Here is a 16,676-nt window from a genome sequence, read left to right as displayed (position 1 = left end):
GGCGGCTGCGCTGCTGCTGCTGCTGCCGCCGCCGGGCGGGAGGAGGCGGCGGCGGCGGCGGAGGAGGGAGGTGTCTGCGGGGTGGCGGGGGCTGGGCGGGCCTCCCCTGCCCAGGCCTCCCTGCCCGCCCCGCGGCGGTAGCCGGCGGCGACGAGCGCACCGCCACCCCCCACCCCACGTGAAAAACCCGCCATCGGCAGCACCGGTGCCCCCACCCGCGGCACCGGCCTTCGAACACCTGCACGACACCCTAAACACAGATGTGCCGGGGCGCCGGTGCTTCCCGAAGGTACCTGAGATGCCGCTGGCACCCACCCTCTGCGTGTGAGGTAAGTGTATTGGAACCGGTGCTCCCCACGCTGGGGCGGCCCGTAAAGCGGTCTCCTTCCAGCAGAGACAAGCCCATGCAAAGATCCCGTGTGCCTGCATCCTGTCACAGCCCATACATAACACAACTCACTCCAGCCTGGCTTGCGTTTCTTCAAAAATACACCATTACAATTTTTACCAAGTAATTACACCCCACTGCAGGGCGTGAAGTCCCCGTCTGAAGGCTGTACCAGAACCCACAACATCGCACCACCACTCCCATCATCTCCCCATCACACCTCCTCTCCCAGCCAGGGATTTCTCACAGCTGTCCTTCCTTTGGCAGCTAAAAGTGGCCTATCCTTATTCACTGAAATTATAATTTCCTAAATGTTGTTTGACCTTTCGTGGTGCAAGGGAAAGCAGGCAGTATTCTTTTCTAGCCCTCCCTCCCTCCCATCCCTATTTCGCTGCCTTTTCTCTTTTGTTTTGTTCCGTGAGAAATACCGAGCTATTTCTAGTTGTAAGGGTGGTTTATACACATTAGTAAATCTTCAGAGCGAAGCTTTCCCTCAGTCTTTGTCTTTGTTTCCCTAATGGTAGCTATAAATTACCACTTCCCTGTCTCACTGGAGCATCAGGCTTCATTGCTTTTGAAATGATCAAAGTTATTCTCTTTTAAAATCCAATGAGAAACAACCTATTGTTTCTCCTGGACGGTTTCAGTCTTAGTCAAACTCATCTATAAATGCATAAAGCTTCTCATTAAACACTCGAAGGATTCTCCAGCCCCACACCATACCCCAAGCCTCCCCTTGCCAACAGAAAGTAAGAAATGAATGAAGACTTTCTCGACAGTTTCCATGATGTCATGAATAAACAATCATACTTACGATGAGAATTCGCACATCCACACACCTCTCATCTGCAGATATCAGTTAAGTGTCTCTACAAACAATTCTCCAAAATGCACGTGACTACAAGCGACTTTACAGAAAAGCTGTTACATATTTCAGGCACTTTCCAGTCAAGGTTCCTCAATGAACTTGACCAACGTTAATTTAAAATTCATCACAAGATTTGACAACACACACAAAATCTATATGTGAAGAGTATATCAGAAAAAACAGTATGAGACACTGAAGAGAAGAGCCGTATACCCAAACAACCAAAGCTTTCTGAGACACAGTAAAAGCAAAGCATCTAATTTACTTCTATAAACTAAAATATAAAGTGACACATAAATATTTGTTAATGCCTGAGTTAGATCAAAAGATCTCAACACAGCCTGGAAAACAAACAGGAACAATATTAAATTTATCTTAGTTAATGAAACCATTTCTTATATTCAAATCTCAAAGTGCCTTGTAAAGGATCCTAGCTATTATTTCACGTATAATACTCATTTGATTATGATGAAGAATTGCCATTAAAATATCTCTTTAAAGACACAAAACAGACACAAGTTCAGACCTCAACTCGGACATCTTTCTGTAGCCTCCTTAACTATTTCTATTCAACTACAGAGTCCCAGTGACAGATGACCACACCGGGTACTAAGATATTTACTGGGAGAAAGAAACTAGAAAAATTCTTAAGACTCAACTTCAGCAATAAGTTAAGTACCATGAAAGAAAAACAAACATAGCAGGGGCAGTTCAACAGGAAGAGACCCCAAATAGCACTGTTTGGGTTTTTTTCATCAATCAAAAATAAAATCAAATCACAAAGTTTTAAGGAGGAAAACAGCTACTGGTAAATATCTGCAAGAAGTGTATGCAAACAGCACATTTTCATACATTATGCATACCGATCCTAAAACCAGCGGCAAAGTTTTTGCTCATCTAGATACTATACAGCATTTTAGTCTTGAACTACATTTTCTCAGCGTTTTCTGGGCCAGAGTCCCATTCAGTTATGTTTCACAGATGCTTTGGGGAGAGAGGTTTGGCTGGTTTATGTTTGGAGAAAGGCTGCATATCAGAAAACCTGTCTGCTTTTTCCAATTGTACCAGTGCGCGTGCTACCTTATGATCTTGCAAAACCTGGAACTTCTTCCCGCTAACACTGTTGGATCTCTTTGGACGACCAGGGGCACAACACCGTATGCTGCTCCAAAGGAACTCTTCCACACGGACAAGATCCCCAATCCCCCCTGCCCTCCACTTTAAGTACCACTCAAAGTCGCCCCTCACCTGTGAGACTGAGACTAAGCTGCCACAGAGCAGTCAGACGTAAAAACTGCCCCAGAAATTCTGCACCTGATCTCCTGAGTAGAGCTGAATACTTTTGTCTGAAAAATTTGGGATAAAACCTGCTTTATGCTTAATAATCCTTGTTAAATTTTACTATTTAATGATAAGCAAATATTGTTTGAAGACATCTAGATTGCCATTTCATTTGTACTTTAATGTAGTGAGAAGTAGTAGGTCTGCTGGGCTGAGCAACAGTGCATCATATCGACCCAAAATTTAACACGACTGAGCAAACATAATGAGAGCTTGTGACAGAAGCTGAAAACAGCTGGGGTGAGGAGGAAGATGCCAGAATGAAAGGGGGAAAGGGGCAGAGAGGCAAGCAAGGAAATACTTTCAAATATATAATTATTCCAAAGATTTTCGCACACATCAGAGATGTCTATTTATCAGAGATGTAATTTCAAGTCTTCCTCATCTCCATATGTATACTGGGTTTTGAATAACTGTTTTCCTTTGAAATGAATCACTCAAACTCTTGCACTTACACTTTCCATCTTAGTATCCAAGGGGTTTCCGAGCTACCAAATAGGTTGTTGAGTTCTACGTAAAATAACACATCTTCAGTAATCAGGATTCGGTTTTGCAATTTAGCAGTGGCTTTCCTTGGGAGCAGGACCTGCATATGCTTTATCTCAAACAGAGAGGAAATCTGGGGTTCCTCTGGTCACAAGGAGTCTAAAAGACCCTCTCATGTTCATTTATACTCCTTGTCTAAGTCTTTTTATGCCACTGGTAGAAAAACTTCCCTGAAACAAACTTCAGATCCACCAGTGATATTTTAAAAGTTGAAGGATCTGCCTCTTAAAATGCCACTGTCACCGAAATGAAGAACACTACTTCTGTTTTATTCCAGGACTGAATACAGTATGTTCTACTAACGAGTACACATCTTTGAGTTTTTGAGTTAATAGGGAAAAAAGGAGACTTCTTGCTATGTGAAATAACTTTTAGACAAAGACTTGCTTGGTGCACCTCTTAGACATTTGTATTTCTTTGTGAGAACTTCCCAAGTCATCACTACAACAAATTGTAACACAAGAACATTTCTAGACCCACGTGTTTGGACCAGTTAGCCAACAGACAATCATTGCCTGGCACTCAAACTCTCCTCTCCAACAGATGTCAATAAGCATCACCTTCTATAAAACCACCTCAGACCTGAATTTGCAAAAGTACTGTGAATCCAGCAGTTGCACAACACTTTGCTCACCAAGGCCACTGTTCTTTTTGTTTCTTCCCCTTGCAGGAAGTCTGAAAGGTTTGAGGCCACCTGCGATGAAGTGAATGTGTTTCTGAAGCCGTGCTTACCTCACAGCTCTATACAGGCCTGCCCCACGTCCTTCCCCATAGTGTCCCGCGGAGGAATTAAAAGCAGCAGGTCTATAAGCTTAGGGAATTGAGATAGTTTTCAAGAGAGGCAGGTTTGGCATCTCATACAAGCACAGCACGCCTGGCAGCAGGCACCAAGTTCACGACTGCATCCCCCCAAACCTCTCCAAGGCTCAGGTCACCAGCACCACCTCATCAGAGCATGGGGCAGCCTGAGTTCACCCTGTCAGCATCTCCCCCAGTGAGTCCACAGAATGACACCATCAGTTTTAGTAGTGCACAATCACCACCAGCTCAGGAAGACTGACGTGGTTCCTCCAGAGAGTTCTTAACACTTGCTTTATTATAAGCAAAGTTTATTTTGCTTTGCTTAAAAAAAGCCTCCACCGCAGACCAGGGTGCATGTGGGGGTAGAAACAAAGAGAGGCGAAGCAGAGGTACCCCCAAATAGTGATCAAACTCCTTCCTTCTTCGTTTTCCTTGATGGTATAAAACATCCAATGATGACCTCGTACAGTTTGACACAGAGTGAACCCTACCAACTTCAGAACAGCCCTAACTTGAACCACTGTTCCCAGGCTGAGAATATTACCTTCTGTATTTGTCAGCTTCAAACAGAAATCTGTCAAAGCAGAGATCAGCCATTGCTAACGTGCAGGTCAGAAGAATAAGCAAGTCTCTCCGGCTATAGCTGACAAAAGAGAGGGCAGCTCCCTAAAAGAAAGGAAAAAAAGTGCACCTGAAGGATGAGCTCTTTTTTGCAGACACTGGGCTACTAAGGAACGTCAGAAACCGTACAACATGGGGGAAGTGGCATTCAGCCTTCTTACCTGTTCCTGTCATTGTACATGGGGAAGAACTGCAGAATCAGTGACAGGGGTTGGAAGGGACCTTTGGAAGTCCATCTTGTCCAACCCCCCTGCTCAAGCAGGGATGTCCTGGAGAGTGCATTTTGGATGAAGCAGGAGATTAAAGCGAGTAAAACTGACTCGGTCTCCCTGCTTCTCACACAATTGACATATAAAACTTTCAGGACACAGGCAGCAGAAAAGTTACAGAAGCGTAACCACAAATGAGTTGTGCTCACATTTGTTTACTACTCCACTCAAATCTAAAAAACTAGATTCAATGTACAGCAAGGCAGGCAGAACCAGTTTCAAGGTGAGATAAGCAGAGCAGTATCTAATGAACCAAGATTACACAGGGCTCCACTACATCAGTATGCTCTTCAAATCATTCGAAAATGAACGAGTGGAGAAGGAAGTAACCATGCTTTTGCCTCTCTGCCAGTACAGTCCCTCCACCCAGTAATTCCTCCTCCGGGCCCATCTGTCAAGTTAGATCTTACCCTGGGGTAAGATACGGTAAAAAAAGGTAGGAAACAGGCAATCTAGGCAACAATGCCTGGGCACATGTGTGCCACAGATGCTGTCCAAATCTCAGAGATGGAGGACAGTGCTATTTTCTCACCTAACTTTGTATTTGAAGCATCAGATAGTTACATTTCCAACAATTCCTGCTTCTCTGTATGGATCCCCCTACATAAAGGGAAACGATGAGTACATCGTACATATAGGTGACTAATCGTATTTTCCAGAACATAAAATTTGGAGACCTCCACCAAATTTGGCTACTAGGATCAAAAGTTGTTCTAAGATAGGAAAAAAGCTAACACAAACGGTGACACGTATGTGTGCGTGTACTCACAGACACTTTCCGAGATCTGCATTAGTCCCTTTGCCTTCCTGTTTTCCCCATTCCCTGATTACTGAGTAGGCATCTTCCACTGATGGCAGTCTGACCGACAACTGCTTGTGAGAAGGCTACACTGGTGCTGGGAGGGCAGCAGGAATCTAGTTGAACAGATCAGATACAAAACTGTACAAAAAATGTCTCCTGAAATCAGACACTAAAATGTCATACGTACCTGCAAAGTCAGGCAAAGGAGAAAAGATGATTAGCCAAATTATAATAAGAGGCTTTTGAAAATAGCACATTAATGCTATTTTTCATGTTAGAAGACAAATTTTATTGCAATTCAGCAAATGAGCTACACCTGTAAAACAGTTTTGTATATCCAATTCACATTTAACGTCCAATGGATTGAAATGTCACAGGAAAAATAAAAAAGGAAAACAGTACCTGGTTTTGTAAGTTAATGTAAACTTCAACACCCGCCCTTAAAAAAAACAAGCCAGTGATTTCCCCACGTAGTAAAATATATAGTTTATAAGGTATTGATGCTTTATCTTAGTTTAACAGCCAATCTCTAGGTATAAAATAAAGAACTACAAAGATGTGAAATACATGTACAATATCTTCAAGTACTTTGAAGTATCCTCTAGTATCTTGCACTATGGACAAAAATCATATGACAATATACAGAAAAAGGTAACTCTGAATAGTTTCACTGCAGAAATCTTAACATATTCATGAATTCAAAACACATAAAAAATATGGATCATCCAGCTAGTAGGTCCCATTTGAACAATTTGAAAAATAATCTTCGTAATGGAAAAATGTCGTGGAATAGTCTTCAGTTCATTAATATGTTTTCAGCTACAGAATGCCAGATGGTTAAGTTTATGGCAGGTTTTTTTTTTGTATAAACTTATCATTATAGTATTTGATTACATTTAAACTGAGTCTTTATTAATTTGCATTTTCTTTTTGTATAAAGTATCATTGTATCAAGTTTGACAGCATTAATCAAACAAGCATAAACAATTGATAGGTGAATAGCCTGGGATTTTTTTTCCTGAAATCACGTATCAGCCTGTGAATATGTTTGGCCAGTTTAGCACTATACATTTACTGCATTATGAACTACTCACTTTTTACCATTACATTTCTCTCTACAGAACGCATGTGTGCTGTTAAAGAAAAAAATATCTATTCCCATTAACTGTTACCCAAACAACAAAGCAGCATAGCCACTTTAACCTGCACCTACCAAACCTGCTCCCACATTTTAGAAAAGTAACTGGGGGGGAGGGGGGGAGTTACAATTGCATTATTCTATAGCCCGTTTCTGAACAAAAATTGCAATGCAAGTTTTAAAAAGGGAGATGGATTTTACAAAGTTCTAGTTAAAGAGCAGCGAAAGACGCTGACTACGCCATTTGCTCTTTTACAGAGCCATCCAATTCAGCAAAACGGTATGGAAGGAGCAAATGCTGGATGCTAACGTTATTCTGTGGGACTGATGCTAGCTACATCAACCACAGAAGTAGGCTGGTTCGTGGGAAATACTGAAGAGCGGTAGGGATTATGGCTGCGACTACAGACTGAACTGTTCTTAGATACGCCAGCCAAATCTCGTCCCAAAGCCCCAGCACAGGCTACCACAGAGCTATATTTAATATCTCGGTCTTCCTTGGTGGCCTCTGGATCCAATGAAACCAACCTTTTTTCTGATGCATTTCAGAACCTTCTACTGGTCCTTCAGCGGAACAAATCATTCCAGATTTGGAAGTCCATAGCAAAACGTGTTCTGAATCCTAATGGGATTAAGCATAGATCCCCTGCAAGAGAAGCAGGATGGGTCTATCACAAAGTGGTCCTTCCTGTGAAAATAAAGTAACTGAGGAGCTGGGAAGATGACCTCTGCATCCTCCTTTTGCATCTGGGCAGCTAGCACACAGGCTGCAGTCACTGATGGACAGCTTCATCCTCACGTGCTAAAGAGCCCACCCTTGGGAACCAGCAAACCCCAGCCTGTGTCCATCCCAGGCACCGCTAACTGTCATAACGAGGCCAAAAAGATCCACACCAAAACAAGCCATTAAACCAATGATATCATGCCACACTAGGTGAACTGGTGTTAAGTGAAAAAAAGAAAAAAAAAAGAACCTTATTTCAGGGTTAATTACCTCATGCAAAATAAAATTAATCAATACTTAATATTATGAGAGATACGGTTTTAACAGGATCAACTAATGTTGAAGTCAAAATAATTAGTCCAACCCTCCTTTCTTACGTAGGCAAATTCCCTGTGAAATACACAGGCCTAGCAAAGTCATCTTAAGTATAGCTGGAAGTACTGTAAATTTATTACATTTTTTTCTATGATTAATACATGAATAAGCAATTTGGGGCAAGTGTATAAAGATTATCCCAACATATTACGTTGAATACATGAAATTCTTAGTATAAAGTACATCTGTTTTATTTTTGCCCTTCCAAAGCTGGAAAAAAACCAAACCAAAAAAACCCAAACAAACGAAAAAAAACCCCAAAAAACAACAAAACAACAAAACCAAACCTGCATACACAAACTACTTCTGTGAAATGCTCCTGTAAGCTCCAGGCTGTGAAAGAATTCACACCCACCCAGCATGAGGAGTGGCTTGGATATTGCCCTTGTATCTTCCTAATGCTTCTGTGAAATCAAAAAAGAATCTTGCTCTGATAAATAGTGACAAAGGAACTTCTCAGTTTAATAATGAAATAAATAGGACAAAAGTAAAAACAGTCAAAAATTTAATACATGTGCTATACTTATAAATTATGGAAATAAAACTATCACAAGATGTGACTAAGCTGTAGGTAAAGTAAAGGTGCTACAACATTGTATGAACCAAAAAACTTGGACTCTGCTTTTCAAAAGAGAGGCAATACTGAGATAAGTTTATACAGTGGAGACCTCTTAAATACATAGCCCTGAATTTCTGTACAGTAATTTGTGATGCTGATAAATCAGCCTGTTCTTAAGTCACATATTAATTTAAAAGAGATTTTTATCAGAGGATTCAAATGAACAGAGATGCCTTTAGGCATTTGCCAAGTTCCAGATCTCCAACATATTAAGCTTTCAAAGTGTTTGTATTTTATTGTAGAAGTGGACTAAAGCTTTCTCTGCTAAAAACAAAAGCATCCCAAATGAAGCAAACTGTGACAACAGGACTCAAAACATATTGATGCAAAAGGAAAAGAAAAAAAACCTTACCACTCACTGTATTTTCAGAAAAATAAGAAATTCTTATATTTGTTAGTAGTAGGTATACCATTATTATTTCGTGAGGGCATAAACATCTTTATTTAGTCATCTGGCATTTGGGGACCTCATGTCCCTCTTTATTAGCAGTTAAGAGATTTACCAGCAGCAACCATATACCAAACTTCAAAAGGCTGGTTCAAGTGGAAACATTTTTGTGTTATGAACAATTATTCCAGGTTTTTGATTTAAGTGGGCTGCACTGTAAATTCTGAATTGTAACGTCATATAGCCAGTTGTATCATAGAATATTTTTTAAGACAAACTTACAAAACACAATGATAGGTTAAATAAATAAAAAACATCAGTTAAAAAAACACACTTGGTTTCTTCTGTGCAATTACGTACCAATATGAAAAATATTACTTTGATCTCTGCACTTTTCACGGTTCAGTCTCCTGGATTTCACTAAAAATAATACTGACAACAAAAATAAAGGAAAAAATGATTTGTTGACAAATCAGTGCTTTGGAGCTATTAAAAAAAAGCACACATCAGATTTGTCGTTCCCTTGCAGCAGAACATGACCCGATACGTTAAAAATCAAACATTGGTAATAATGTTAATATATAAAATATTAGTTTAAAAACTATAGAATGACCTTCTCAGCAGAAATGGAGTGTATACATTGGGGTCTATGACATACAGCATATCTGAAGGCAAGTTCACAGAATGCTGAAAGGCTCACTGCACATTTTCTATGGCAAGGAAATACTGCAGCTTTAAAATAAGCTGCACAATACTCATCTCTATCTCTTTCACATGAAAGTGTGTAAAAAGCAAATCAGCAAATAAACTCTAAAATAGATTTATACCAAAATCCTCTTTTTTACATTGAGTTTACAGCTTCTATCCATTTGCCTGTACTATTTTTGGAGTTTCCTTCAAGAAAAGTCAAAGTTGCATTTTAGGGCCTTGAACAAGTTCACGATACAATGTACTGGCAGACAGAACTTTTGCATACTAACGAGATTCACTCCTTGTTGCTTTTTTTTTTTTTTTTTTTTTAAAAGATAGTTTTTCCTGTGGGACAAGAGGTCAAATATCGATTCCTTTGACAAGAGATGCCTCCAGCGTAATGTTGAACTCCTGCAAGGTCTGCAGCACTCGAATCAAAGAATTCACAAGAGTATGATCCTTAATCAGTGCTATGTCTTCATACATCTGTGCTGTGATGGGGCAGTCTGCGAGCAGGGCGATCCAGTGATGCAAAAGGTGGTCTCTGACAAAGTGGCAATTTGCAATTTGGAAATAAAAATAAAGCCAAGTTAATTTCTCATTTTCACTGACATGATTTTTATTCTTTGCCTTCTAAACAGACCTACTATCTCCTCCACATATTTTCATAAGGCAGGGAAAGGGGAGTAACTGTCTGTGGAACTTGTTTAAGCAGGAAGCATCCATGAGAGATGCATTTCTAGGCTTTCCACCCCTCACATCAAAAGATATCGTTTCCCAAGAGGCCTGCAAGTCACTAGCCTGCTCCACTGCCTTTGCGTCAGCAGGCTTCTAGATGGTCCCAGCTTCCCTCCTACAATGAGTAGGTGAAGGGTGGGGAATTCACCCAGCCATTAACTGGAGGGGCCTCACTGATGTATGGTTTTCTGTTTCTATCTTCCAACCTTGTTGGCTGTACATGAGAGGGAGGCTATTCACACCAGCCTACTATCTTTCTTTCTTGATTCAGCTGCTCAGCTCTTTGGGATATTCAGTTTTATGTCTCAGATTTCCCACACTTCACACACCTAAGAACTCAGTCAGGGCAAGGTTCACTTGATCCTTCTTTAGTTACATCGAAGAACTGTGTAAGTAATAGTCAAAACGCACAACCCAGCAGTTGTGTGTCTTTATCTTACTAATATGCAACATCTTTTTCATTTTATTAAAATATCAATATTAACAACAACAATAATAATAAAGAAGTTTCTTTATACCTGGCTCCAAGACACACCAGCATCTGAAACTTGCCATCCTTCCCAATGTTTCTAGGGGTGTTGTTGATAGCAGTAATAAAGCGACAGAAATTCCTGGCCCTTGTCTGCCAGTTCTCTTCTGGGACCATTTCATTCTGCTCCAGGGTCTCATAGTATGTTTGTGCTTTTTCTTAAAAGAACGGTGGGAGATAACGAAGTTTCATCATTCCATATAGCAGTCCTAAAATACCTGAAATATTATTCTTCTGTGCTCGGAATAAAATAATTAGGCACTATGACCTTCAAATTTAGATAATTAAATTGAATACCACCTCAACTTTTCCCATAAGCATGCTTACAAATCCATAAGGCTATCTGATGCCTATACTAGACCATTAGTAAATCAGCATAAGTGTCTGCGTCATGGTGGGAACAGTTAAAATTGAAAGGCCTGGATTCAAAGCTCATCCATGAATTTCCTGAATGATTATGTCTAGGTATTGTTTTTTATTGTTTGATTCCATGTGTGAAACTGGGATTCCACTTCCTTCCCTCTGAACAGTGCTAAAGATGTTCTAATACCTAATGAATTTTGAGATGCTACATTACTGCAATGACGATACAAAGAGATGCTGCCAAGATGCCTGCAAGAAGTATGTTGTTCACATCAGCCAAGACATGGTGGCAATGACAAGGAACACAGATATATTTCGAAGACACAAACAGGTTCTGGTATGTCTTCCTTCCACTTACCTAAGAAGTCCCAAATAAATACATTTTTGAAGAGTCTCGGCGATTTAAATCCATGCTGAAACACTTGTTCAAGAGCTGAAACAAGTCCATTTTCTCCACACAGCAACAGCGTCAGACTGCCTCTCTGCCAAGCACAAACAGAAAACATACACACTTATTATCTCAGTTAGAAAGTCTGGGACACAAAAGTGTCTCATGCATCTATTACTGAAACCAGTTTTTAAATAAATAGATGCCCAAACTTACAGTCTACTGTCAAACAGTGGCCCTAGACAAAATGGCCCAGTTCTCACAAGTTTTAAGCATCCAAAAATATCTTGACCTCTCTAAGATCAAGGCTGAAGAAAGCAGTCTCAGAGCCTCTTCATCACCAAATGAAGGCACAAAGGCCAAGATAAAGATCATGAGCAGGTTTTACCTATAATAATGACCACTATACAGAAAATTAAGAAAATATTTTTCTCTTTTACTAAGCAATAAAGATCACAGGTCCATTGTAGCAGGTGCCTCAGAACGTTTGCTTATCAACAAAAACAACATATAACGCAATTTTTAAATATCAGAAAAAAAAACAAATTCTTCTTTAGAACATGATGGTAAATTCTATTTTGCAAAACCAGTGCATGACCACTTGAGATTATTGTGTAAATGCAATCATCAACCGGAATTACACTGTATATGAATTTGCCATGCTATACTGAAAAGAGAGGTGCAGAAGGAATGGGAGGACCTATTTGGAAAAAAAGAGCCAGCACTGCTGTACACCACTCCTGCTCACAAGGGCTGGATTATGATGCTTTGACAGAAGCATGGTTCTTAAGTTTGTTTAGGAAATAACTACTGTGTCAGTTAAGATGATTACACGTATAACGTAGAATTGTACCAGAGTGAGTGTACCAGAGTCTCTGAGAGCACTTCTTCACTTGCAGGGGGGTGGGGGTGGATCTTTTTTGTTTCTCTTGGTTTTTTAAAGTGGCCCGTGGGTTTTCATGTTTTAAGTAGCAAAGAATGCAAAAAAGGGATTAAAAAAACCCCTACGTAGTACTCAATGTAGATGTAAAATGTCAGTTAATCCAGAACACACTAGACAGGAGGCAACACCCTTGACAATAGTACAGGTAGAATCCTTGGCAGAATTTGACTAACACCACAGTCTCAAATACCAGCATGTTATCATTTTCAGTTAACAGAATGCTCCGGTTAGCAGCAAAACAGGTGCTTGAGGATGTACTATTTCAACAGTGTAGTCTCAGTATTTCATTTTCACTCCACTTAAGGAATTTTCGAACACATGGCTGTTCATCCAGTTTAGTTATTTCCGTCATATATATTCTCCAATGCTTACTAATAGTTTTAAGACAGGAGTGCCACTACACAGACAACAACTCCTCACCTCCTTCTCTGGCTTGTGGAAATGCTTGACAATACCATTGACAGCTTCACCAATAGCTTCTTGTATCTGACCAGTATTTAACTCTGCAAAATACAAAAATACATCCAGTCACTCTGTAGCAACTTTAGAAATTGTACCTGTGCATGATGGATAAGGCATACCACCAAAAAAAAAAAAGGGGGGGGGGGGGGAAGGAAAGGGAAGGAGCCATGAACCAGTATAACCTATACTATTGGTGAAAAGGTGCTGGACTGTGGGTAATCGAAATCCAATTCTACTTTTATTTACTGTGGAGAAGGTAGAAATGGAGATGGCTTGTTTTTATACCAAAGTTAACACTGTGGTGTTTCAACACAACAACAGGTGGAAAAGGTTTTTACATATTATGTGCATTTTCAGACCAGGGTCCAAAGCTAAGAAAAGGAGATGTATTTTGATTAGGACCACCAAATCTGGGCATCCTGGAAATACTTCCTGTGACAGTTCCACTGTAAATCCAAGCATGCTTGGGAGCAAAGTAACCACCTGATTTATCACGAATAAGACAATCCCAGAAAAGTGATCTCAATCCAAAACTAAAAGTCCATGAACAGAAAGCACTAGCAAGCTTTTTCATCCATGAAGATAGAGACAGGACAGCAAATTTCTACCTTCCTCCATAGCATTCATTCCACAGATGAAGGACAAGAATACAGAAAACACTACCAGGGTAGCAAAGCACTGGACCAGGAGTCCAGAGACATCTTCCTTCCATCCTTGGAGACTTTCAAAACCTGAATAGATAGAACAGGTTGCTCAGGATTGTAACTTGGAAGTTAGCTGGACTTTGAGCAGGGGGTTGCGCTAAGTGAGTTTCACAGGTCCTCTCCAAGCTACAGTTCTAAAATACAATAAAACCTACAGTTCTGTTTGCAAGCAGCACTCCTCAGGCGATGATGCAGAACAGTACAAGAGAAGAACAAGACATCCCCCACCACTCACTTGGCTTATTGTTTGGTGATATAGTGACAAATCTTCTGATCATGCTTGGTGACTGCTGCAAAGGAGGCGTTCGGCACTGTCGCTCATCAGCCTCAGTGTGGGAAGTGAGCAACTCTCCCACCAGGATCCTCTCTAAGCTGCCATCATCCATTCCTTTTCCAAGCCACCTTCCACAGGGAAACCTAAGAATATAAAGGAAATATTTGGATCAAGTCCTTCAACCCAGATTCAATTCCATGCCAAAGACTTTCAACTGCAGTTGCAAAAAAACCCAAATTCTGCTAGTATAGTTATTAGAAATACTTCACTCATCTAGCAACAAATAAACAAAGTCTTGGGTTTGGCTTTTTCCAGCAGAGGGAGCAAAAGTAAAACAGCTTTTCAGTTCCAGTTTGTGCTAAATGTCACCCTAGATGATCCGCAAAGCAAACAGTGGCAGATTTTACCTTGTCCTTGTCCTACATGTAGCACATGATTTGACGACTACAGAGGAAGAAGAGGTAGAACGGGAAGACCCACTACACACTACAGATGGGTGGTGAAATACACCTATGCTTTCACTGAGTGCATTACACAGCAGGCCAGCCACAAAATAAACACCCCGAACATACACTTAAATGCCAAAACACCAATACATCTATTGAAATTGGGATATTAAATCACACACTAGAAAGCACACGTGCTTACTTGCTCATTATCACTTTCTATGAATCAATGCTCACGTCAGTTTAATCAGCTTAACTGAAAAACTGAAGAGCATCCAAAAATAGGATCTTGTCTCCTCATTTAATTACTAACAAACTGGCATGGAGAACTGAGTGGATTTACCCACCAATGTGTCATCAACATGAGCCTGGCAGTTTGTTTAAGCAAAGGACAGAGCATCCAACTATGCTGCACCTCACACAAATAAATTTAAGTCTCATTCCCTTACTTTCACTACGTAAATGGAGGTTTCTAACACTCATAAGCCCTTGTGTTCCAGCTTGTGTCCAAAGGTCCCTCTATAATATCTAAAGCACTCAGCCTTAATATAAAATATCACCCATATTTGGTAAGCAGCAAGCTCTAATCTGCTATTTCATCCCCAGGCTCAAACAGATTATTTTTAAGATGCACAACAGTCAACTCATCTTCTCCACCAATGTTGTGAGGCTAGACATGAGCATCTGCAAACTGAAAACTCCATTTAATTTTGTAAGAATCATGACTTGTTTAATGCCAGAAGCCAAATGACCTTTCTACACTTTCAGGTAGTGGCAACTGTAGACAAGAGAGTCCCAGGAGATAAGACCTTTCTAATCAAACAAGCCCTATTGTGCCAGCTCCTGCAGAAATTCTACTTACCCAACATGAAATGTCTGGATGATACTTACTTGTAAGTATGCCCTGTTATTTCATTTCTGACCATAACATATTCCACTAGCCACTTGGCATACAGTCCCGAATTATCATGTCCTATTTGCACTGTGGTCAGTTTTCCCAGGTTCTGGCACTGAAAATTAAACAAAGAGTTTGTCAGAGTAAACTGAGAGAGAACAGCATGTTGGAGGAGTAAACTATTAGAGAACATGCTCAGACAGGGAATCAGAAGTGTGGTTCTCCTCTTCTAACTGCATGATTGATTCTGGGCTATTTAGGGGTAGGTTGCTTTATTTGGTTTTGTTTGTTCGCTTTGTTTTGTTAAATACTATTTTGATCAGCAGAGAAAACATCAGCTGAACTAGATTTTTCAATTAAATTTTACCCAATGTGTGCACACACACAAAAATCAGAGCAGAATCAATTCTTTGTTTCCAATAGAAGAGGATATGACATTTTCCACCACTACAGTACAAAACTGTAATATAAAGACAGTCTTGTCCATCCTTGCACTAAAGATTTGTCAGTCACTTTGTTCTGCATGTCATTAGATACAGATTAAATTTGCTATGTGCAGGCACAGGAAGCATTTGCGACTAACCTCATAGACTAAAGAAATTAAACATATGTCAAGATGGTACAGCAAGGGGAGAACTTAAATTTGAACAAAGAGAACATCCAAAGCATGTTTTGTATCAAGCAATACAAACCTCAAAAGTCATTTCTAATACATTCCTGGGAATCTGCAGGACTGCTGTTTCACCCAGTTCTCCCGAGATACAGATCCAAGGATTGGCTGTAAACATCGAGCCACCAAGTTTCTTGCTAGGAACTATCAATATGTGGTATGGTATCACTGCAAACACAAGAAGAAATAACACTTCAAAAATGAATGATAATTATGTAACGTCTTTAACGAAGAGAGGGGGAAATGGTAAGTCATAAAATAATACTGCAGTACCATGAAATGTTAAAACAGCATCAAAACTGCTATTTAATCATGCTGACACTTGCACACTAAGCACTGATTGACAATCAGGAAGTGTACACATAGCAGTCATTAAGAAGCAGAGCAGACAGCAAGACTCTGTCAAATGAAACAAGAAAAATGGATGGAATAATGCCTTCATATGGGTACAATAATTTTTCATTTACCAGCCTCAAAACATGTCATGAAGAACTTGTCCCCAGCTTAAAGACAAGGAAGCAAAGACAGAATATTCAGGCATCCAGGACTATTTTGTAGCTCAGCTCCTAACTGCCTGCTTTTGTGTGTGTGCGTGTAAGCACACTACGCAACTAACACCAATTCCCATTCAATTACTAACGAAAGCCTTTGTTTGCAGGGCGTGCTTGCAGCAGCATTCACTACTGTGGCTGAA

The 16,676-nt window shown here is 40.3% G+C and overlaps 1 protein-coding gene across 3 annotated transcripts in view; it reads right to left on the bottom strand.

Annotated features, from left to right (window-relative positions):
- Positions 1–2,715: 2,715 nt before the first annotated feature.
- DENND5A (DENN domain containing 5A) overlaps positions 2,716–16,676 on the bottom strand; it is a 74,524-nt gene continuing 60,563 nt past the window's right edge. The window contains exons 19-25 of one of the 3 annotated variants that reach the window (XM_054201093.1): positions 16,005–16,150; positions 15,309–15,427; positions 13,933–14,114; positions 12,952–13,034; positions 11,559–11,682; positions 10,827–10,995; positions 2,716–10,114 (exon numbers count right to left, since the gene is read on the bottom strand). In XM_054201093.1, the coding sequence (XP_054057068.1) occupies positions 9,931–10,114; positions 10,827–10,995; positions 11,559–11,682; positions 12,952–13,034; positions 13,933–14,114; positions 15,309–15,427; positions 16,005–16,150 (1,007 nt within the window). In that variant the 3' untranslated portion in view covers positions 2,716–9,930. The remainder of the gene's footprint in view (positions 10,115–10,826; positions 10,996–11,558; positions 11,683–12,951; positions 13,035–13,932; positions 14,115–15,308; positions 15,428–16,004; positions 16,151–16,676) is intronic. The other 2 variants (XM_054201091.1, XM_054201092.1) reach the window with 2 other exon arrangements.

The sequence above is a fragment of the Rissa tridactyla genome, chromosome 4, assembly GCF_028500815.1.
Source record: "Rissa tridactyla isolate bRisTri1 chromosome 4, bRisTri1.patW.cur.20221130, whole genome shotgun sequence".
Classification (NCBI taxonomy): domain Eukaryota; kingdom Metazoa; phylum Chordata; class Aves; order Charadriiformes; family Laridae; genus Rissa; species Rissa tridactyla.
This window is presented reverse-complemented; position numbering and strand designations above follow the sequence as displayed.